Source organism: Myiozetetes cayanensis, unplaced genomic scaffold (assembly GCF_022539395.1).
Source record: "Myiozetetes cayanensis isolate MyiCay16 unplaced genomic scaffold, myiCay2020 scf6-25, whole genome shotgun sequence".
NCBI lineage: Eukaryota > Metazoa > Chordata > Aves > Passeriformes > Tyrannidae > Myiozetetes > Myiozetetes cayanensis.
The window spans coordinates 8738429-8763587 of NW_026087853.1; the positions used below are offsets into that span (position 1 = coordinate 8738429).

The following is a 25159-nucleotide window of genomic DNA, read 5'->3' on the forward strand; positions in this document are numbered from 1 at the left end:
TTCTACAGAGACTCTGGAAACAATATTATTTCTTTCTATTCATGGTAGTATTTTCCCTCTAACATCCCCTCTGGCCTCTCCCAAGAGCATTACACATGCATTCAGCACAATCAGCACTGAAGATGACAGTCCAACCGCCTGTTCTGCTTTTCCACTCCTGTGAAACCACTTACCATTTGCTGGATCCTGTGAAAAGTTTTCCCATGGAAACTGAAGGCCTGTTCAAACAAGACCTTGTCTTCCACTGTCCACTCATCTGGGAACGGAGTAAAGTTTGGCAGATCTGCCAAAGACTTCTCGATGTTGTGCTTGTGCCAAAACAGCATCCCAAGGGCCTAGAAATAACACAGACACCAAGGGGACAATTGTCATTGGAAATAACTGTAAAATGAAACATGACTGGAAAACGGAAAGGGAGAGCTACAACATTTTTCTCAGGCAACACATTAGGTATAATTTTAATTCACAGCTACATCAGATGCTTTTCTGAGTGCAAGACACCTGGAATCTGATCCCCACCTAGGCTGTGAAGATCAACCTGAAGTTTATCAAAAACACACATGTAGTCACATAATAAGAGAGCAGCAACAGAAAGGTGGGAGAAGAAAACTGAAGAAATTACTCCAGCTTTATTCATCATGGTATGCACAGGAAAGCTAAGCAAAGACTTGGGAAGTCTAGGTAAAAAAACAGTCTCTTGCCAGTGCTGAACTCTATTTCCTGACAATCAGAAAGATGGTTTAGGGGACTACGGGTTCTTATGGTTGTTTATGGTGTTCTTTCTGAGGGGGAGGGGTAAAAGGGTTAGAGGATGAGAGAAGAACTGGAAGAAGGAGCATGCACAACCTTGACTTGCCGCTAAAATGTCCCTGGACCAAAGAAGGAATAAATCTCACTCATTTTGGGGGCTGCTCGTTTGTTCCCTTGAGAGATGCCTCATTTCACTTCTGCAGTCTCTCATTCTCGGTTCCAAAGACAAAGTGCATGTGCTGTGCTTCAGCACCTGCAAACCATTCTCCTCCTGCTGCCTCCGAGTCACTCACAGGCAGCTCCCCCCTCCCAGGGGTGCACAGCCCCTGTGTGTTATGACACATCACTGCCTCTGGCATGCCAGCAACCACTGCAAGTCATTTTGGGAAGGCCTGACTCTGCAGAGCTAAAAACCAGCCTTTCACAATGGCTGTGAAGTGAAAACAATCCCCAACATGCTGAGTAAAACGTAAGAGTAACCTGCTCATCATATGCAAACTCAGCTCAGGTTTCGCAGCCATAGTTACCCTCTTCTAGTAGTTTCGCCCTGGCTGCTCAGCGTTACAAAATCCCTCCAAATCTGGGGTTTCCCCACTATGCTTTGCTATGCAAAAAGCAGTTCCTTTATGGGATCTTGTGTCCCGTAAGATTATACAGAGAGTACGCAAATGTTAGTGATATCCAAGATCTTGCCTGGACCCTACTGGCCTCTCAGTGCTGCCCGGACACCCTCTCTTCCCTTCTGCCTCCATGCAGAACAAGTAGTAGTCTTGGTTGCATTACAGTCACTCAAGATGTCACAGGAGCCACACAGCCACTCTGGCAAGCATGGGGCCAAAGGAACTATTCTACAGTCATGAAGGACTGAGTTTTCTCTCCCCTGACATCCTTTTCAGCTTCAGACACAAGCTGTACTAAATATCCCCATGAGGAAGCAAGGGTAAAACAAGGAGCAAGACATTTTGGGAGGAGGGCAGGGTAGCATTAAATACCACTGAGATGCTAGCAAGGGCTGAGGGGACAGTTGCTTACACAAAGCAAAAGGTAAACAAAAGATTTTCCTTACAGGTTTGTTTTAACAGCAGAGCAATATTCCTCTTCCCCCCCGTGCTGCCCTAGAAGAACTCTGCGCTCATACACAGGTAAGTACACAGCTTTCCCAGACTCCTTTGTCCCGGCGTGTCTGACACAGGCTGGTAGGAAAGCACGGCTCACAGCCAGACTTACTGTAGTGCTTCCAAAAGCCCGCGATTGACACAGCTCAGCACAAACACCGACAGCTGTTTGCACCACCAGCTCAAGTGGGCTTGCCCTGCCAGAGCTCACTGGCCTGTGGGAACCTGCCCTTTGCCTGGCCTCCAGCTGGCAAAGCTGCAGAGACTCCCACCAGCACGGCCCCGAGCCTCCAGCCATCATCCAACAGCAGCAGAGCCAACAGGGCACTCAGCCACAGGCAAGGGGAGAGAAAGGACAGGGCTGGGAGCTGCACATGGCACAGATGTGGCCGGCTGGGCTGGACAGGAACAACGCTGGGCAGAGGAGGGCTGGCACACATCCTGCACCTGCCAGCTGCTCACCACTCCCTTCAACAGATTGGTATGTCTTAGTCTGCAAAGGGAGGCCTTGGGCAGTGGGCACAGGTGGAAGAACAGGAATCTCCATGCAGGGATTCCAGGCCAAGCCACCTGGACAGAGGTCCAAAGAGACCAGCTGTCAGGGGGATGTGTGTGGGAGAGGGCTGCCGTGGCCAGCAAAGCCCAGAGACGGTGGCCAATTGCTAAAGCAAGTTCTGACTGGCTTCCAGCTTGTCCACAGTTACCCAGCCAACAGCAACTCCGATGATACCTGCTGAAGACCGAGTGTCCCTTGGTGACACAACCAATCATCCTGATTGGAAAGCCTTGACACTTGTCCCTATAATACAAAATGAATACATGCCTTCCAGAGCAATAGAAAATAGATCCTCTCCAGTTATTTCCTGAAAGTGCCTAGTGTAAGCTGTCTAGGAAACCCCAAAGGACCTGGGAAACATGTTTGACTCCAGAGTATTATGTGAGAGTACTATAGTATGAATGAGAAAATTTTTAGAAGTAGGAAATTTTTACACATTGCTCAGCCACTTTACATCCTGGTGTGGCAAGTCCTACAACTTCTGTACACAGAGAAGAGGAAAAAGGAGAAAAAGACTTCAAGGAATGAGTGGGAGGTTTGTATTTCCAACATTAAAATGAATGTAAATCTCTGCTAGCTAAATTTAAGTTTCTCAAATGACAAGAATTCAGTGATTGGTTTTTTTTTTTTTTTAATTTTAAAAATGACAAGCTTCATTTTGATCAGTCTTTTGTATCAGTCTATATTCTCCAAACATCAATTCTCCACTGAAATAATGAAACCCGTATCTATTACTCTGAGACCATCTCTCTTGGCCAATATTACCCACAATATACAATATTAGGGTATACCCACATCAGGTGAAGAGAGTTACCATCTTTATGTTCATTTTAAGTTCATAGCCTTTTGAAGCTTTCATGTTCCTTTTATAGCTATTTTCTGCTCTTTGAAACTACAGTTATCAAGTCTGATCATTCCTGGGTTTGCTGGAAATTTTGCTGGCTATCTCAATTTCAATGTTCTTGTTCAGCAAGAAGTCTTTTTGAGCACCCACCGAAAGTCTGACTCAAAGATGACAGCAGAATCATTTAAATAGAAGCCCTTGCCCATCCAAGTCACGGGTTTCTATGTTCTGCCTGAACAATTTTACAAACTTCCAAGTTCTTGTAGAATCCCTTTGTAGAGACAGTATGTGATTTGACAATTCAGTAAGTCATGAGATCCCCTGCCTTCTCTTTCCGGGCAAGTATTAGTGCATAAGGAAACTCCAGAGAATTCAGAAAAGTTTCCCGGACACAGATCTACTCATCTCCACAACAAGTGTTGAAATCGATGTTAGTGAAAACAGGAAAGATTAGTACACAATCCTAGACCACAGGGAGTAAAGGGGAGATCTGCTCCTCAGACCAGGATTCCCATCCCTAGACTACAGGTACTGTCTAATGTCAGTGACAGCTGGCAAAGTCACCCACTGTTACTGCACCGACAGGCAAGGTGCTCATCTATGAAATGCAAAATGATTTGCAACACAGTTTTAAGGTAAATAACTGTGGATATTGGTTTGCCTCAGAAAAGTATATGATGGTTCAATAGCTCATTAATAACTGCCAAGACATCCATGAAGCAAGAGATGGAGCAGTCAGCTGGAAACTGCAATGCAATCAGGCAGCTGTCCAACGACAAGCCAATCTTTTTAACATTGTTTAGGGGTTCTGAAAGTGTGCAAGAGGTAGTCACCAGAGGATGCAAAACACTTATGGTCAGACTCTGTCAGAAATTACAGTGGGTTTGTTTTTCTTTTTTTTGACTCTCCATGTAAAACTAGGGGCTAACTCCATATCCCAAGATAAAACTACAGATGAACTCCATACCCTCAGAGCACAGCTTGCTGTTACTAGGATCAGTCAGTTTTGGGATAAGTAGGAGAAAAGAAAACACAGTCAGTACAGAAGGGAAGAAGCAGTTCTAGGCAGTCACTTGAAGTCATGTTTTAATACAAGTTGAAAAATATTTTAAAGTAAGTATTCAAAGGGTTGTTACCTGCTCCATATTGTATCCATGCTTCTCTTTAGCAATGGCAATATATTCGTCCACTGAAAAACAAAGAAAAGGTATAAGAGCACTTCATATAATGATCTCATCTCTTTTTCTCTTGCCCTTCCCAGTTTAAAACCCAGATCTGCAGCTCTGACTTCAGTCCTCCACGGAGAACTCTGATGAACAGCTGCTGTTCCCAACAATTCAGGAAAGGAAGGAAACAAAAGAAAAACAATAGTCACCAGACAAACTACTACATATTTTCTTAACAAGCCTAAATGATGCATGATATCCAATCCAGTTCCCATATTTCTGAAACATAGCATATAATATTTCAGAACTTGTCCCCCAAAACTGTAGACATAACTGCATCAGCTTTTTTTTTTTTTTTGGGGGGGGGGGAGGAGAATGTTTGCTTTGTTGTGGTTTGTTTTGTTTGTTGGAGATTTTTTTAATCCCCCAAATCAGTTGTTTTCTTAAGGAAAAACATCCCCAAACACAATCCATACCTTTCAATACTGCCAGACTCCTAGTGTTGCACAACCACTGCAGATATCTTGGCAAATTTTTCTACTCTTAGGCCTCAGCAATTTTCATCTTGGACCGGACCCCACCTCTACGTATTATTAGTCCCCCACAAGCTTTTAACCTTTACAGTGTGAAAATGCCCTGAGCAGTTATATTTCGTATAAATGGGACTAAAACCCAATTGTCTCTTTCACTGTGAGTGACTGAGTATACATTATATGCAACAGCGGCCATTTGAGAGGACTGGATCAAAGTCAGTACCAGTAGTGGTGTTCTGAAAGCTGTGCCCTTATGCTTACTCATTATTAACCACACTGTAATGGTAGCACCTCTGAAAATAAAGATTCAGTCTGAAAGGTGAGACTCCTATTTCACCTAATGGAGTGGAAGTTGCTAGAAGCACTCATTGTCTGGAGAATCTCATTCTTCCACAAATTTTGGACTTCATGATGAACTCAAAAATCATTCCCCCTGCCTTTGCTACAGATACCCAGGGAGGGATGCAAGCAAATTCCTGTACTGAGCACCAGACTCATGGAGAGCATGCATAGCACCCCTAGAAGGAGAATGTTTCTATGCACTCTACAGGTAAGGAAGCCACATTTCCCATGGTTTGGCCTCATGATTAACTTCAGCTCTCAAATGTGCTTCTCCCATGTTTTCTGACTTTATGAACACTGTTGGGGAATAGCGTAGTATTTTTAAAAAGTTTTTCCTTCAAGTTGTGACATTCCTCAATTACTCCTTCAGCTAAGCAATAAACTCAAAAGGTACTGGGAAAACAGGAAGGATAAATGAGAAAACACACAGCAGGAGAGCAACAGTCTCTTATTTTCAGCTTGTCATTAATAACTATTTAAATCTAGGTACTTAAAGTAAACATCCTATGTCAATATGATATGTGGTACCAATGCCAGACCTTCATATGGAAAGGAGAAGCATTTGTTAATTTTCACAAAGAGGTGTTGCAAAAGAAGGTTTTAAATGCCATGGAAAAGTCTGTGAGAATATTAATACAGCCACATGTTGTGGCAGAAGAGCACGCAATAAACACAGGCACAGTTACACATTAGCAAGGGGACTCTGTGAGGTTCTTGCTCGTCCAAGCTCCCACCCGCACACAATGGCAGCTACCAATGGGCTGATGAACCTGTTTGCTGGTTCGTGTTCTGGATACATTCAGTAAAAGCTTTGTTAGCCCTTTGGAAAAAGGTGCAGTCACAACCATTCATTTGCACTGCTGCAGCACAAACACGTCCGTCTGCCCAAGCCAAATTGTTTCTAAGGACCGTGCTGAACTGGGATGAAAACCATCCCTTCTCATGAACAACCTTTTCTTGCACAAGGTAAACACAGTAAAATAATTGAAAAGGCAGTGCAGGTGATTGGGACAATGACAAAAACTTCCTAGGCTGAATTTGCTGCATTGCCTAATAGACTATCTTGAGAGCAACCAAAGGCTAGTACAAACCTTAAAAATCAGCTTTGCCGTGGGGAAAAAAAAGAAAAACAACTTGCAAACCCACATCCTAAGGGGAGAACATGGTCCAGGAGGGCCACACAGGGTAAGCAGGGACAGAGAAGGGATACACACCATCCCTTCCCTCCACATGCCAAACAGGGCAGGGAACATCAGTAAGATGTGGGCAAAAGAACAAATTTAGGTGCTTCCAGTTATAGATGGTTATAAAACCACACACCAAAAAAAGTTGCCAGGAAACCCTACACGCAGCATTTCCCTGTACTTCAGCTAAATGTTCTCAGCTTCCTTAAAACAGATATTGCACATGCAGTGTTATATATTTTGTCTAAGAAGGAGGCGAAGGAAGGAGGGAAAGGAGCTGAATTCTCTGAAGTCCAAGGCTGAATTAAGCTCCTGAATACTAAGTACTGCTGCATTAAGTACCTCGCTTTCACTGTGGAAAGATCTACAGTTCCTCATTTGATTTCAGCATCTTATCCTTTAATATATACAGAGAGGAGATGAGGTCGTTCTCCTTTCCAGTGTATTACCTTTCTTATGCCAGATGCTGTAAGTAATGAAAGCATAGTTGCTTTCCAGCCCCCCAAAAAATCATTAGAGCATTTTCTCTCCTAACTGAGCAAGAATATTAGCAAGGTTCCCAAATATCAGCAGGATTTCTCCTCAATCAAGTCAATACATCACTGAGTCAAACAGTAGATCATGAGTGACTGGACACAAGATGCTTTTCCTGTCACAGTAGGTTCTGTAGCACATCAGTATTACACCTCATTGTTACAGTGAGGAGAAAAGAAAATAAGAAAAAAGCAATAAGGCAGTAAACTGACCATAAGCACATAGCAATGCTCCTTCTATACACCAGGAGAGTTTGTGGGTGAAGGAAGGACAAGGAGTACACCACTGTACTCTTCCCTTGGCCTGTTTCCTTCCCAATTACTGACAATCTAGCCCATTCTGCCTGTCTTGGCTAATTGTGGGCTCACTTGCTTTGATGCTTGCACCATCTGAGAGGTATGACAGTCCCTTAAGCAATCCTTCCGATTGCTCTTTCTTTACCCTCCCCCTCCACATGAAGTAAGCAAGGAAGAGCACAGCACCATTTGAGTCACAGGATCCCTTCAGTCTCCCATACCAGTAGAGCCTGGAATTGCCACAAGCTTAATGCTTTACATGCCACACCAGATAAATAAGTGCCCTCTTCCATCTCTGCTTTCCCCACACAACTCTAGCAGGCACAGGGCAGCAGGCACGTGAAATTCTGCTCCACTGCATTTCAGTGGCATTCAGTCACGCTCAGTGGGTAACCCAGCAATCTGTTTAGACACCACAGTTCAGAGCCAGAGGAGCCTGGGGCAGAGCTCTGCTTACACCAGAAGAGACAGTTTGCCAGCACAGCTCTTCACTGCTTTCCAGAAGAGAATAGGCAAGAGCAGCAGAGCACTCCCATCCCATTTCCCCAGCATAAAATACACCACCATGCATTCTTTATACCAGCACAAGTTTTCCCCAAACAGGGCAGACAGGAGTATCCTTCCCTCCCATCCAACTCATTTCACTATGCCAGAAAGATATTTCGACAGACCAGACCAAAAATACAATGATACTTGAATAGAAACAGTCGTGTGACACAGGAGATGCATTGCTCCTGTGAAGGCTCTTGTTGCTACTAGAAACCAGATGGGGGGAGGGACAGAAAAGAGAACCATAAACTGTTATTTCTTTACCTACTTGGCTACATTTCTTCTCTTGCATACATTTTAGCTGTGTGGGAATGAGCAGGATCTCCCTGTCCACCCCACACCCAAAAAGGAGGAACACTGGCCCAAAGAGCCCTTTCCTACAGCCCGTCACGCTCAGGAAGGCAGAAGCAGCACAAAAGGCAGGGACACAGAGGGAACAGAGCCTCACATACACAGTCACCAGCAAAGAGGGGCACAGAGTGCTCAAACGCTAACACACACCTCTCCCAAATACAATTAGATGACCAAAGTACCCTGGGTATAGCACTAACACAGCCAAAGAGATACGGGAAATTGAAAGGAGTGGGAAAGAAAGCAGAGAAAGATGTTTTCATCCCCCGTCATCTAGAGAGGGGCCTTTGACCAAAATGGTACCATCAACCCCCTGAATTTTGCGTTCTTGTTTCCAGTCATCTGTCTCATAAACACTTTCCTTCTGCTAACCATCTCCCTGCAAGAATTCCTCACTAGAGGAAAAGAAAGGGGACCCTCTTGGCTGACAGAGGGAAGGAGGAACAAGAGCAAACAACTGCATTGCTGATTTTCAGTCCCGCATCCTTGAACAGAGAATCGAGAGATGTAAAACAGGAGCATTAATTTCAGGGGGGCAGGAGAACTCTGAAAAGATAAACATCTGAAAATAATGACTCCCCTCTGCACCATTTAATCACATTATGATCTCTCCAAGTGGATCTTCCTGAAGAATTCCCCCCCCCCAATCGCTTCTTAATGACCCCACAAGGATCACATCATGTTCAGTGGACTCAATGACCCCAAGGAGGGTTTGCAGCATAAGTGAGTGTGCTAAAGCCTATAGAAAGCAAGAGGAATGCAGAGGTAGGGCTGTTGCTGCAACCTCAGTTCACCCCTATTACTAGGGTACTGCAGGAGCTCTGAACACTTTGCATATTACGTGATGCAATACCCTGACAGAACGAGGTGAAATGAGGACAAAAGCAGCATCCTTCACAGCCTCAGTAATGTGCTTCACAGGGTTTGATCAATGTTGGAACCTGCAAGGAATTCTGGATGTTGCTATACATCTCCCCTTCCCCTCTATCTCCCCTGAGAACAGGGTGAAAAAAAAAGAAAATCAAAAAAAAAAAAGAAAAAAGTCAAGACCCAAACCAATTCAATACTATATAATGAAAATAAGGACATGTAGACATACACGTGAAGTTTGTCGAAATTTCAAAACACAATTATGATGGTATACAAACAACTAAGCACAGTTTTTGCCTTGACTATAAAAAATGAGCAGCTGCATTGCCGTCCCGCTGCCCTGGCTGCACCGATGGAACACTCCTGCCACCTCGTGGTCCCAGCTCGGGAGAAGAAGCTGCCAAAAGCATGCGCGTTTGGACAACTGTCTCCCTGAAGTTAGCTGCAACTGGAAGCAGGGGAAGCAGAAAGAGATCAAAGCCTGAACAAAATCACTTAAAAGAAAGCAAAACCCACCTGATCTTAGAGGTCTTTCTAACCTTAATCATTCTGTGTTTCTATTCAAAAGGTTCTTTTCCTTGGAAAAGCTATTTCCTTTTCTTGGTATGATATGATGTGAAGTGTGTAATAGGCAGCACACAGTACACATTTTTTTTGTCCTTTGTTGCTCCCACCTGGGAAGGCACACAGTGTCCTTTAACACTGTCTCTAGGAACAGAAAAGTGCTAGTTACAGATACAAAGGTTACTTAAAAATCACTTCATGCAACTGAAGGCACAAGAAGATTTAGGTCTCAATTCCACTGCACCTATAGCAGGTGAGGAAAAGGTCTGGAGGCAACTGCAAGGCAAAGGAAAACCTACCTTACCTGGAAAAGTTTACTTGAACAGGAGCAAGGGAAAACATGCAAGGCATGGTAACTCCACAGGATATACCAACCTCCCACCCGCTTACCTCCCTCGTGCTGAGATTTCACTTGCGTATCATGTCTTGTCCACGCATCAAGGACCACAGGGGCCACTGCATTAGAGGTCTCCTATGGCAGCAGGACCAGATTACTCATTCCTATCCTCCATCCACCTCTTTCCACTTGGGAGCACACACACTTGCCTGCATGCCCAGGGAATCGGACTGCCAAACTATTCCACCCGAAAAACCCTCTCCCAGCACATCAGTGTCCTCCCTTGAGCAGCAGCAGAAGCCATAGAAGCACTGAATGGTGGCTGAAAATAAGGAGATGTTCTCACCTCCCAGGAGGGGCAGTTCCAGACCATCATGGCACTAGCCCTACCTACACAGGTTGCCCCTTCTTCTGCACCAGCTGCGGTGCTTTACACTCTTTATGTTTATACCATGTTACATACCATATAAAAATCACTTTGTTGGGAGATTATACAGGCCTGAGAAGAGATGGCTCTCCTAGATCTAAGCAAGGGATGAGACTGGCTCAAGCCAAAAGTATAACTCATTCCTTGCCCCAGCACAATGGCAGGGATGAGCAGGCGGGTAGGAATAGGCACGGCTACGTAAACTGGCATTCGTGAGGAAAAAGTTGCTCACAGAACTGCACCTGGAGCCTGGAAACTCCAGCTTCAGAGAAAAAAAATCAAGGAGTAAAATGGAGTGCCCCACTGCTAGGAGATTAATCCCCTTAAAAGCTCTAATACCTACCAAAGCTTCCTCTGAGCTTTGAAAAGAAACACCGTATTTTCTATCCCCTTTTAAAATTATTTTCAATACTGCTCTTTGCATGCCCTGCATCTAAGGGCAAGTTCAAAGTTGAAACCCCAGTAATGGTAAAAGATCCAACTCATCTGTCTTTAGATTTTGCTATACCAGCTAGAAGGCTGTACTGCAGACACAGGTGTACTGACAAATTAGCATAGTTCTTGTAGCTCACCAAAACTATATTAAACTCCTTACCAGAAAAGGCCTTCTGCTAATAGACATGTTACTTTTAAAAGCTTTTACCAACACACGTTCATTCCTGAAGCTGCACCCTCAGCCAACATCATCACACCAAGAAAAGATCTAACACACCGTGTATATCCACGGAGCGGTGTATTAATGAGGATCCCCATAAGGAAAGCCAGACAGCTGATGCTCTCTTGCTCTGTGATGCTGCTGCTGTTCTCCCTCGGAAAGGCCATGTGGATGCCCATTGTAGGGACACCCACAAAGGATGCTCTGGGAAGAAAGGTTGCTTCTTATACATCCACAAAATTCAACCTTCAGTCATAAATTTGCTCTGCTGTAGCACTGAACACCCTTTTACTGGAGGGATGGCTCAGGTTTAAATATCTACAGAGCCCTGGGCACAATGGGGCAACACCCAGATGTTGCTACATGTACCACAGAACAGAAGAGGATGAGGGAGATCTGGCAGGGCAGTAACAGAGAGGAAACACTGTCTCTGGCAGCTAGCACAGAACAAGGAGAGCCACATCAGATCATCCAGGGACATAAACTGTGGCCATACAGGATCTGAGCATGTCTATCATTTAGCAGTGAAAACCTGATCCTAAATCAGGCACAGACACTAGACTGAATTAAATGTAATTAGCCAGAGCAACTGATGCTGGGTTTAGAGCCCATGTAAAAACAAAACCAGTAAACACTAGCTTCTGGCAGGGAGGGAATACTCATTCCCAAATATGACCTTCTAAGACAGACAGGAAGTTACAGGTTGGATAAATTCACACAGCACACGCCTCAACAACAAAGTGAGTTTATAGCAGAACAGCTCTTTGCATTATTCAGTACAGTGCTCTCAATTCAGTCCAAGAAGCCCTAAAGCCAGATTTATTCTGCTGTCAAACCATGGCTTGAGTTCACTCTACTGGGAGGTTATAGCCTTGGATTATACACTTCAACTACAGGCAGCAACATGCCCAAGCAATGCAACTAGGAACATCATCAATACAGTTGTGACAAGAGGTAGATTATTACAAAAAAAAAATTCATCATATTCTTCAGTGCAGGGGATGCTAACTTCAGTTAGAAGAATTTCTTATGGAAATTATTCTTCTCACTCCTTGAGATTGCCTGATCCAGTGAATCCTTTCCAAAAGCCAGATTTGCTAATTTGAAAAAAAAAAAAATACAGTTTGGCACACACTAATGACAGAATCAGTATGGGAGACCACAAATTCAGACTACTAGCAGTGTGATACAAGGTTTCAGTACTCTGCCTAGGAACATTCTCAGCTCTTCATCCACGTCATGCTATAACACCGAAATTCTTGGTCTGCAAAACAGTCAGCGAGAATACCATTAAGCTTCGTCAAGCAACCAGCTGCCAACCAGCTTCAGAAGCCACCAAGGAATATCCAGACCCAAAACCCTCTAAAAGAGGGTGAAACCTTCCACAAGGCCCATTTTCCATCCTCAGTAAGATTTTGGAAAGCTCCTGTCTAGAACTGGAACTGTTATATTCTCTGCAGTTGTAGAAATGCAGACTAATGAAGGCCCTGTGTCAGGCTTCCTAAACAGCATGTGTAACTTCACTTCCCCACGACAGAGGGTCTTTGTGCAGCATGAGGGCACACACACAAGGGGTATGCGGGAGCAGAATAGCCATCAGGTTAAATTACAGCTCATTATTATTGTTACTGATAATAAAGCCTGTGACAAGAGAGCAGAAGCCACGCTGACTCCCTTTATACCGGACACAAAGGCAAAAGAAATGATCAATTTGTCCCCTAGCTACCTCCTTGAGGGATGTCACTTGGGCAGAAAGGAAGCATCGGGCAAGCCAGCAGGCAGCGAAAGGAAGGAGACAAGTCTGAGTCACACGGAGTTGCTGCCCTCAGCAGCTGTGGATCGCCCTGCTACAGACAGGTCAGCCTTCGGGAGACACGAACACTCAATGCATCCATTCTTGCACTTGTTTACTTCCTACAGACTTGAAAGAAAAGAGGTGCAAAGATGTTTTTGACCTCACCAAGAAGTCCATGCAGAAAGACAGGAAGCTTCCACAGCCAGATCCCGGACATTACAGTAGCCTCCAAACCAAAGTATTAGTGTTATGTTGACTGATATTAAGGTATTAAAAAAATACATAAAATTAAGTCAATTTAGAGAAAAATCAAGTTACAAACTCATACAGCATCTGCTGAAATGGAACAAATGGATTACAGAGAGGCCCTCAGCCTTCAAGACTGACCTAAAGAGACTGAGCAGAAAAGCCTATGACAAACCAATGTTCCTAAATAGACCCTGGAGTATCAGTGGTGGGTGGTCATAGCTTTTAGCCAGGATTTGGAAGCCTAGTCCTTACTGAGAAGTTATTATGTTATTACTACTAATCCTTGGAGTGCTAGAAAATTCACTACTACCCTACCATAACATGAATCTGCACAAGAAGCACATGATCATGAAAGCTAGTTTAATGTAGAGTGCAAAAATAAGAGTACAGGAAAATTAACTAATGGGAGTGGTTACTAATTAGAGCAAATAATGCCACAGTAAGCACATTATGATGAAGAAGCTTTGGCACATGTCCTTGAGAAAGCCTGGCTGCTCTACCTCCTGCACTAGCACCTCTGCAAAGGTCACACTTGGCAGCATATGAACTCATCCCAGCAAGATGCTACAGCCATGACCTACTCAAGCATTCCTCAGTGGAAACACCTCCACAAGAGTTCCTCCCTGCTTGTGCACAGCTCCCATGATATACCTATAAACATGCATTTGCTGACTAACTTTGTTCCAAAGAAAAATTAAAACAAACAAACAAACAAACATAGTTACCCTCCAGTTCCCTGACCCTTCTTATTTTCACTCACAGCTACAGTAAGAGACAAGGGGACAGAAAAAAAAGACCTAGTCCTCTGAAATGCCCCAAGCCTACCCGTCCCAGCAAAACCAGCAAGACTGGAGCACACTCAGCCTGTCCCAGGGCTGAGCCCAAGCAGCATGAAGTAGCTGCAGCCTGCTAGTTCTCGTCATACTGGTCCTACAACTCACACAGCGCCCATCAGGCTGGCTAAGACTGCTCCCAAATGCATTTCAGATCAAGGCTCGCTGCCAGGGTAACTCTTAACACAGCTATCATCACTCCATTACATCCACATCATCATCTCTCTAAACTTCTCTTAGGAAAAAAGCTCCTTCCAAGCGCCAGCACCAGTTCAATCCCGCGGCAGCCACAGTAGTGGCAGTCGGCATTTTCAAAGTGGGTCATCTTGACACGTTCAGAGAAGGCCTGGATCACACTGCAGTGAAAAGGAGGAACAAACAGGTGGCAGGAGAGAACAAGGCACACGAAGAAACTGATGACTACCTCCCCCCTCCCAGCAAAGCAGCAAAAATTCCTTCAGGATAACACAGCTACCTTAGATAAGACATCCTTTTCCTGGATACTCTCCAACACATTTTTCTGTGGGGTGTTTTTCCTCCTTCTGTGTTGTTTGGGGTTTGGTTTTGTTGTTGGTTTTTTGGTTTTGTTTGTTTTTGTGTGTGTGTTTTGGTTTGGTTTTTTGTTTGTGCTTAGTTTTGGTTTTGTTTGCTTTTTTGTTTGTTTGTGAGTTTAAAAAAAACAAACACAAAAACCAAAACACGACATAAGCCCCCACCCACATGCCAGAATCCATTGTACCTTGGGTAAAACCCACCCCAAACATATACCCTAGTTCTCTCGAACTACACTGCTTTCCTGACTCCACTGCTGGGAAAGGGTTAAAATTTCCTCTTAATTTAAATATTCATTCAGGATCCAGAAATATCAACCTGCAGCAATAATGATGAAAGAGCTGCTCTGAGATTTCCACACAGTGTTGCAATAGCAACTAGCACAGCAGATGACAAACAAAGGGAAAACTGCAGCTAAGTTTGAGGCAGTTCAGCCATTTCTGGAATACTCCCACAGCCTTTGAAGCCTGGTATCTTCTTTTTTGCTGTTCACAATATTGCTACTATAAGCATCAAAAGCTGCCTTAGCTAAAATGAAATATTGCATTCCTTCACCTTCTTTTGAGCACTTTCTGAAGTGCAGCAACTGCAGCTGCTGGGAGAAGTGGCCATGACTATTATTTCTACAGCTAAACTCAAGCAGAATCCTAAATTAAACACTAGTTCTCTCATTTCTGAATTCATTGAGTTGCATTCTTCAGCTACTGTATTTGCATCCAAGCTTCACAGCTGCCAGGTTTGCTGCATAATATGAAATTTGGATTAGGGATAAACATAAACCTAATTCTGCTTTTCCATTAATCCTTTTTGCTGTCATTGGGACAGAAAACAAACTGGTATTTCTAGGGAAGGAGCATATACAAACAGCATAATCCTAAGTTTGGGGTTTTTGCTATCTCCACTTGAGCAACAAAAAGGTCAGCACCTACCTTCGGGAGATAATCACAACCCCTGTAGTTCGCCCCTCAGAGACCTGGAATTCTTGGCTCTACTGGCAGATCTTTTTTAAAGCTAATACTTTTACTACTACTAAAAAAACCCGAACACCTCAACAAGTAAAACGTCGGACACAAACAAGCAGCAAACCCCCAAACAACAGAAGCACAGAACACGTGCTCCTTCCTTCACAACCTCTCACAGCACTTAGCCAGCCACAAAAAAAACCCAATTATGAGCTCAGCTAAGAGTTCAACAATAGTTTTACTCTTTGGTGACAAAGCCTAAGCAGCTCCCACTCTCCCATTCCTGACCAAGGGGCTGCACACTCCTGAGCATCAACACAACCTTTTGTGGAGTTACGTTATAAAGCAGGTCACAGAGATGACAGGGGTTGGAGGCGAGAGGGGACTAAAAGTAAAACCCCAATTCCAACTGTTTCAAGGATCCTGTTCAGGGGATGATGGAGAGGAGAGACTTAAAAAGCACCTGAATACATACCAGACTATATCCTCTGCCTCACTGCTGCTCCCTGCAGTGAGGGTGCCTGTGTGCTGAGGAAGGGGTGGCTCTCCAATAGCTCTGAAGTGTTAATCCCTTCCGTTTTAAACGCATCCTGTTAAATATGGCCTTCATTTTCTAAAGTGAAGATTTTAAGATCAACACTTTCCCCAGTCTACTCTCTCCCATTTGTGGTTTTCCTCTCACATTTATTTATTGTTAGGGCAGTCTACACCCCACAGAAAATGAGAGCTAATGACAATAGTTGATGGAGTCGTATGTTCACAGAATTCACAGGCCAAAATAAGTGAGCCAAGGGGGAAAGGCTGTGTCCAAGCAGAAGCCCTTTGTAAAACAGCTACGGCTCAACTACACACTAAAAACAGAGACCAGCCACACAAATCATGATCAGACACATGCAGCAACCTTGGAAGACATTTTCATGTCCATTACTCTGGCAGTCATTTTAAGTCAGAAAATTCAGACAAAACTCCAAGCTTGTTTAAAATTCCCTTCAGAAGAAGAACTAAAGAGAAATCCAGAGTCCACATTATGCCAAAATTATCCCTTGAACTAAAGCTGGAGATGGACTCTAGCCACTTAAACCTGCAACTTGCCCTCAGAAATTTTGGGATTCACCTCACCACCACAAGAGAAGGCAGCTACTCACTCTCACCCAAAGAAGGCTGCTAACACACCAACAACCAGGACACACTTAGAAATGTGGCTGGGACACAGATCCTGAATGCCAACTCGGAGCTCCTTTGGTTGGAGCACCACACACTCCCAAACAGTTACCCAGCCTGTGGCACAGTCAACTAAAACCTTGCCCATCCAACCACCACAGGGTTGATATCCTTAGTAACTATAGCAACCAGCACTTCTTCCTCCATCAGAGCCTCAGCTGCTACATTACTGCCTTCCCAGCATCAGGTTCTGCAGCACATTTAGGGACCCCTCCCTTTTCCCCAGCCACAGGGTTTGGCCAAACACATTAGGGGATGTCAAAGCACTCAGCTGTTTCACTTAATTCTGGAATTTCTCTATCCCCATGTCCCCTGGGTGTTTCTACTTCCCCTCCATAGGGGGAAGGAGGATATCTGAATTCTCTCCACGTGCACCAAGGCAGGCGTAATGTAAAGCAGAGAGCCAGCTGAGCTGCAGCCTCAAAAGAAGAGGTGCCACAGAGTAATGGAGACAGGGAGTGGTGAATGCCCAAAGTTGGCAGTGCCAATCAACTATCGGGTCAAGCAGAAGCAGCACTGCAAGACCAGAAGACCCAGCTGCCATCCACAGCCCATTGTCCCGTGAGTATTAGGGACAGTGCCTGCCTGTTCAGTGACACCCATAACCTGCAAATCCACTAGACACATCCACCAAGACATCAAGTGAGAAAACAGAACTCCCATCTAGCAGCATATTCTGTCAGGAAGAGAGTAGAAAAACTCTCTTTCAAAGCAGAGCTTATCACTGGCAAAACAATACATCTTTCCCTCTTGTAGTTCACCTTTGAATTGCAGGTATATAAAAGCAATCATGACATCCTACCCTCTCACCTGCTGTCTATCCCTCGCTCCTGGGCAGCTGCACCATGCCAGAATTTGCTCATTTCTAAACCAACCCAAAGTCATCTTTATGGTTCCACTCACTGGCGCACTTGGCACAGAGGAAGGCACTGCTGTTTTATTAATAGCTTCATGCTGGCCCAGCTCTTATCCTGTGCAGAGTTTCCACAGCATCATTACAATGCATTTTTCACTATTTCCCCTCCTCCTTCCCCACATGCCACTCAAAGAGAGCAGATGCCTGTCTTCCACCTAGCTGTTCCTGCTCCTCAATGTCACCTTGCTCAAGGCATCATTCTTCCTCCTCTCTCCCTGTCTCCTTCCTCACCCTCTGTGACAGAGTCCCACAACAGCCAGAACAGTTGCCCTCCGTGGCACCAAGTCCACAGACAGCCTCTCAGGAGTCTCACTTTGAGAGCAAGCTCTCTGTAAGAAGTGTAACACCAGCCACAGGGTATTTGGAGCAGAGTTGGAAGGGGAGCACAGTTATTTTAAGTCCAAATGTTCAGTTACTGCACAATGATCCTTCTTTCTTTCTTCTTCAAAAGACACAGGACAAAATTCTAGCTTTGGGCCGACTGTGTGACCTACTCACTAATGGTGACACTGCTGTGCAAGTGACCCCTCAAAGGCAGAAGTCTGTCAGTAGATATGGACCATGCTGGCAGCATTCAACTTTGGTATTAACATGGGCACGGCAGTAAGTGGTTGGTGTCCAGGATTAATGGTTAACAAGGAACAGGATAAAAAAAATGAGCAACATGCCAACACACACTTTTGTTTTCAATCTTCTCTTTTACATCCATCATTTCATGGCATCCAGGTAAAAGGTTTCTCCAGTGTGATTAAAACACTGTTTCATGGGACCCAAACGAGCTTTTAACTGAGTGAGTCTGGAGCATCAGGTATGCAGATATCCACCAGGTCTTGGCTGACACACTGGTCTTTCTAGGATTCCTTTCAAGTGGCTTACAGAGACCCTCCCACAGCATCCATCAGTTTGGCCAGCCCTCTGCCAAACCCATCAGGTGCACTGCTCCGAGCATGGTCACAGGATCTGCTCAGTGGTTTTCAGCACCTTTAACAGAGGTGACTTCCACAAGCTGCACTGATTGCACTGAACTCTCCTGCTCACAAGAGCTACCAGTTCACTCTAAGGAAGAGCAAACATGTGCTGCACTAACTTCCATCTTCACAGTGAGCCACAGGAACAGAGAAGAGTCCTGTGTCTTACAGGGACAGGATGGATTAAAGGCTTTGGACTACAAACCAAAGTAATCACAGGTACCAACAGGCAGCTGCTGACTGGAAGGATTTGTTCATCCACACTTCAACCTGAACAGCAGTATTAAGAATGGATGCGCTAGATAGGACTAACAGTACTTACAGCCCAAGAGGCTACACCAACCTCCTAGAGACCACACCTTCTTCCACTTGCAATTTCCCACTGCCAGTGAATGATCTCCTGCACCATGTCACAAAAATCCATGGTTTAAAAAGGCATCAAGAAATGGAGAATCAATCATTTCCCTGAATAACTTCCAGTAGTCAATCACAGAAAAACCCAAACCAAAAAACCCACACTGAGGCATTTCATTTCAGTCCGTGTGGACTTATTTTTGCAGCCATCTATTTGTATTATGCATGTCTCTCACTATGTCAAATTTTTCCTCTAAGAGAATAATTGAGAATAGTCCCCTTTTAGCCTCTTTTCAGTAAGCGAAACAGATGGATTTTGCTTCATCTTCAGTTTCCAAAATGTTTCAGTAGCTCCGGTCTCGATCATTTTCTCAGTTTTTAAACTAAAGTCAGTATTTCGAGGTTCATTTTCCTGAATGTTACTGGGTACAGATGGAGCAAACTGTACCAGTGACTACCTCACTCTTTACATCCACATCATCCCCTGGGCCAAGCAGGACACCGTGAACTTTTGCTGAATTACCTGCCCACTGTATCCCCAATATTGCTCTCTAAGCCATTTCTTTCCAAACATCAGACTTGATGTAGAAGGCCAGAGCTTTCAGTACTGAGATTCATAACCTTGCAGTTGGGTCATTAAGAGCCCATTGCATTGGCAGCAGTCCAAGTCAGGAAAAGACCCAAAGCACTCTACAAGACTGCTGGTAGCATTAATTTTATTTACCACCCTGTCAGTCTATGGGTCATCAACAATTTCATACCAATTCCCACATCACTGATGGAAATGTTGATCATCACCAGTCCTCTCACACATCCCCACAGACCCCATTTAATTAGGATTCACTATCAATGATGCCAAGACTTGTCAGTGAATTCAAGAGTCACTGAAGAGACCTCCTGTCCCCTGATGTTCTTTCATCATAAACCATAAAGCAGATTAGGGAACTCTGCATGTACTACATTTAATAAGTGCTCTACAGCCATTGCAGAGCACTGGTGTTTTGGAGGACGTTCTCATCTTTAGAAAGGAAGGGGGACTGATTCAGGCTCTCATGCAATCAGTGCCTAACAGCTGCCTTGAATACATTAGAACAATAAACTTATTTCTACCAATCAATCCATTTCCAAAAACCAAAAGCATCTACCTTCAGCAGAATTTGGTTTTCATGGTTCATTTTTAAGTAATGCCAGACAGAGACAGGAATAACTGATACCTTTCAGCAGGATCAGCTCAAATTGACTCAAAACAAAGCAATGACCAACCAGCTCCCTTTTCTCTCATTCCCTGCAGAGCTGCCCTTTCCCCATCTGCTGGAGACTTCCTACCACCTAAGGTCCTCTCAGCCACCTCTCCCAATATTTCTTTGGGTTTCTTACTACTCTACTAGAGAATAATTTCACAACTTCATCCACTCTGTATCAATCAGGCATCTGTGAGGTATTTTGTGTGTCAGGTATGGTGCAACAGCCTCACACTTTACTTCCTCAAACTCCCCATGAAATATTTATTCTTTTTTTTCTGTACCTGTTTTGGAAGGTGAAATAACTGATGACCCTACACTCCTACTGAAATTTTGAGTATTTTGAGAAATTTCTTCTTGCCTTCTTATATTCATATTGTTTTCCCCAACTTGTTTGCTGTACCAACATCAACCTGCCACTTTATTCATCAATATCATACAACTTTTTAAATTACCTCTTAGGTTCATGACATCTTAGCAGATATTACATCTTTTATACGCTCTGTAATATGAGCATATTTTTGCCAATTGTCACAAAATTCTCAGTCACAGATAATTTTACTCATTTCCACATATCTTCCCTCCCTTCCTCCTCCCTTCTCTCTGCCCTCTTCAAGAAACCTGTTTCCTATCAGGCAGGAGTTAAATGTTCCAAAGGTGAGCTGAGATTCAAAAGACACTCAGATTTGAGAGGTATCTACAGGAATCCTCTGTGTCACAGACAGCCCATGAACAGTCATTCCTTTTCGGTGGCAGAAGCAATTTCTTGCTCTTATACCTTTTAAGAGGTTTCTAGCTGTAGGTAACTGTCAAACACACTCCTCACCTCATCAGTCTTATTTAGTTCAACCTGCAACAGCCAGCAGGGAGCAGACAAGACGCTACTGGTAGGAGAGAAGGCAGACATGATCCTTGCAAAGCCCTTTTTATCTGTAGATCACAGTACCATCATCCTTCTGTAATTTAAGGGGCAACTTGCTCAGTGGAACAAATGCCCCAGGGCAGAGCACAGGCCTTTCATGGCAGAGCCAGTTTGTGCACAGTCTCTGCTGCCTTAATTTGCAAATGCCGCTACAGCCTCACAAGTGCCTTGTGATGCACGCTAACCCTTGGGTCTAAGGGGAAAAACAGGTATCGAGTTAATAGTGCCGCCACAAAAACTGCAGAGGAACAGGAATGCAAGATACTCATTCTTGGTCCCAGAATCAGAAAAGATTAAAAAAAAAAAAAAAGGCACAAAGTCAAAAATAGCTCTTTTCAGCTCCCTCCCCCAAAAGCACTTAGGTTTAGTTACTGCATTCAAACAGCAGCCCTTTAATCAAGGAGTCCTACTTATTCATGAGGGGAACTGTAGCTAGACAAACCTTTCAAACACTAGTTCTGCCATCTGGCAGCAGCACTGAGACTTGTTCCCAGACACACACAGAGTGCTGTTAATTGCCCTCACGTGGAATTCCAAGGCACTGCAATTGTTCTGGCATTTAAAACCTCCACGGGCTCCAGATGTGGATTTTATTTGTGTCTTTGTGGAGAAAAAGGTACTACTAATTATCAAATGTTGCATGTCCCCCTCCCAATACTTTTCATTTTGCTCTTCTCAGCTATTTCTGTTGCCTTCTACAGCACCAACAGCAAAAAAAGCAGATCGTGTAGGCCCACGGATAAGTACCTTAAAGAATTCATACCAGGGAAGAAGGCATGCCACACTTCTCTTGATTTCCCTGCCCCTGTGGATTTGATGCTCTGAGCAGCTGCCCCGTAGGGAAGAAAGATGATCTGGGGGATTTCTTTGTTGGCTTTTCTTTTTTAAAATTAATTTCTAATCATAATGGAAAGGTCACAGACATAACCTCTCTACCAAAAGTGGCAACTTTGCATTCCTGAAGTGATATGTGTAAGGAAAAAGGGGAATAAAAGTATTTGAAGAGACTTACATTTTGCTTCAGACAGATTCTGGTTAGGTGACCAGACCAGCATGCCAAGATTTTCTCTCTCCTGACTTCTCCTTGCAAGTTTGGCTTAAGAGAAAACAGATACAAACCAAGTTACAGAGAAAGTAATTTCAAATGCAAAATGGATACAAAAGCGACTTATCACACATCTGCAGCTTTTAATCAAGATACAAAACCCATCCACAGAGTTAAAACCTCATCTCCCCATTCCGACCTGAGGCTTTTCCTTGTTTTTTCAATGCATCACCCTCTATATAACATGACAGATACCACACACTCACTCTTTCCTGCAGTGCACTAAGCAGCATACGTTAGATCTAAATTAAAAGTTAATTAATGTTTCTCTTCCAGCATACTTGATTATTTTTCTTCCAGCAATCGTTAAATGAAAAAGAGAGGAGCTAGGCTCAGGCAGCAGGCTCCAAACCCTGGACATCATGAGACTATTCTGTACAGCTACAGAACCACAGAATATGCTGAGCTGCAAGGGATTCACAAGGATCACTGAGGCCCTGCAAAGGACCACCCCCAAGGGTCATACCATGTGCCCAAACTTCTTGAACTCTGTCAGGCTTGGTGCTGTGACCACTTCCCTGGGGAGCCTGTTCCAGTGCCCAACCACCTTCTGGGTAAAGAACCTCTTTCTTAGATCCAACCTAAACCTCCCCTGACACAACGTCAGGCCGTTCCCTCAAGTCACTGATCACCGCAGAGAAGAGATCAGTGCCTGCCCCTTCTCTTCTCATCACGAGGAAATTGTAGGCTGCAATGAGGTCTCCCCTCAGCTTCCTCTTCTCCAGGTTGAACAGACCAAGTGACCTCAGCCCCTCCCCTCATAAAGCTTCCCCTCAAGGCCCTTCACCATCTTCACTGCCCTCCTTTGGACACTCTCTAATAACTTACACTTCAGGGCACACACATGCACAAACCTCTCAGATTTCACTTCTGAGCACCTCCTGCCCTGCCCCACCAGCCCTCCTACACCTCCATCTCCCATACAGTCAGGAATGCCCACCAAGGTGACACTGAGCCCCCCCAAGTCAAAATGGTCCTCTTCTCAACTACTCCGGAGGAACCTGTGTGCACTCACACCCACACTGCGTACACACACCCACACTCAGAAAGCAAGTCTGTTTTTTAACCAGCTAAACATCTGGCTGACATGAGAGCTCTAAAAGTCTCAATCCACAGCTGCATAGTTTCAAAAAGCAAGCTCAAACTAAGGTACGTTTCATGAGTGAGCTCTTGTGAATCTGCTGATGTTTGGTCACAAGCAGTCAAAAAGAGGAGGAGGAGGAAGAAGAGGATGAGAAGAGAAAGAAACTCGCTCTGTTGAGTCAGCACAGCCAGCTCAACCACCCGCCCTGGCAGGGAGAAACTTGCAGGTCTTGTTATGAATGAGTGCCTACAGTAGTACTTCCACTACAAAACATCACATAACGCTCAAGTTTTATGCAATATTTCAACACAATTTTCTCTGCGCTGTGCAATTAGGCATATAACCACCACTTCATGATACATTAAAACAGGTCAGAAAAGACCTAGTAACACAAAATTACATTACAGTGCTACAAACAGTCATGGCTTGACTACTGTTTTTAACCTGAAATCTGCTCAACTAAGAACAGTCGCGGTTCAGATGACAATAATATTTTAATATTAAATTTAAAGTACAAATAGAATGTACTAAAAACAATCAGCAGTCAGCAACATATTTACACTGAACTAACAGGTTTTTTCATGACAAACACCATGATTATCTTTCACAGTTTGTTGGGGTTTTTTTAAATAAGGTTAGCAACTGCACATACAAGATATTTTGCATGCTTTGCACGTTCATTACTTTCTACACTAGGCAAAAGAGGGGTGAGACAAGAGCCTCTGGTGGCACGAGATGGGAGGTGGACATCAGGTCTGTACACAGAACACGAAGGGTGTCTGAAATTAAAATTACAAGTCTTGAAACACAGGGCATTAAATTTTACTTTCTCTCTCATTTCACGTCTCAGGAATGTAAAGAGAGGCAACCTTAAACCTCCCCTTTTGTCAGACTTTGCTACTCTATCTCCCTATCCAAAATGGCCTGTCCTACTGGAGTCTAGCATAGGGTTCAAAGCACAGAAAGGTAAAAAGTCTCTCTCCTCACTTAGGACTGCACTGAAAAGCAAACTCTCATTCCCTAAAAACACTCAAAGAGAGAAATGAATCAGTCAGGTCTACAGGAATTTAAACACTTTCCACCCAAATCCCAATGCCCCTCCAGTAACCCACTGCAGCTCACTCAGGAGCCTGATGCCCAAACTCTGCCAGGGAGGTGTAACATTAGGCAATGTCAGCCAGGCTCTACCAGAGTCTCACTCGCTGAACTGGGAAACCCACTTAACTCAGGAAAAGGAAGAAGTTTTCCCCTAGTTTCACAGGGTGAGCCTCCTCTCCTCTCTGACAGTCAGGCACACGTCCCAGCCAGGCTGTCGCTGTCAGGAGCAGAGCGCCGCTAACTCAGCTCACCCACAGTAAGATGGGTGAAGTTTCACCTCCCACGGTTAAAACCCCAAGTTACGCTTTGAGGTACTTCAGAGGGAGCGCCACAGCCTTCCTGGCTGTGACCTGCAGACAGCCCTGGGAGGTGACAACCAGTGCAGGAACTGCAGGACCTCACGGCACCCGTGGGGTTGGTGAAATGTGTTCCTTGTCTTCCATCTCAGCTCCCCGACGTGCACCCAGGACCTCCCCTTGCAAAGAAAATGCCTTGGGTTAGGAGCTGCCTCCTTCCAGCCACACATCCCCTCCATGGGCCTCATACCCAGAATGGGTAGATGCCAGGCTTCACGCCACCCTCAGGACCCCCTTCTGCCCAGTTCTCACAGCCCAGCTTCTTCCTCTCTGCCTCCCTCCCCAGCCCCTTGGTAGCGACAACCAGCCAAGTTATGCTGCACTTGCGAATGGGTGTGAAGCAGCACCTTCAGTATTCCCAAAATGTTATCTCCTGCTGTTTCTCCACCCAAGCCCACACCTATCCACGCTCAGGCCTCGTTCCTTGACA

General features: G+C 44.5%; 1 protein-coding gene across 2 annotated transcripts in view; it reads right to left on the minus strand.

Annotated features, from left to right (window-relative positions):
* Positions 1-25159, minus strand: part of RCOR1 (REST corepressor 1) — an 85139-nt gene that overhangs the window by 20179 nt on the left and 39801 nt on the right. The window contains exons 3-5 of one of the 2 annotated variants that reach the window (XM_050335446.1): positions 22099-22182; positions 4402-4454; positions 174-335 (exon numbers count right to left, since the gene is read on the minus strand). In XM_050335446.1, the coding sequence (XP_050191403.1) occupies positions 174-335; positions 4402-4454; positions 22099-22182 (299 nt within the window). The remainder of the gene's footprint in view (positions 1-173; positions 336-4401; positions 4455-22098; positions 22183-25159) is intronic. The other variant, XM_050335447.1, reaches the window with a different exon arrangement.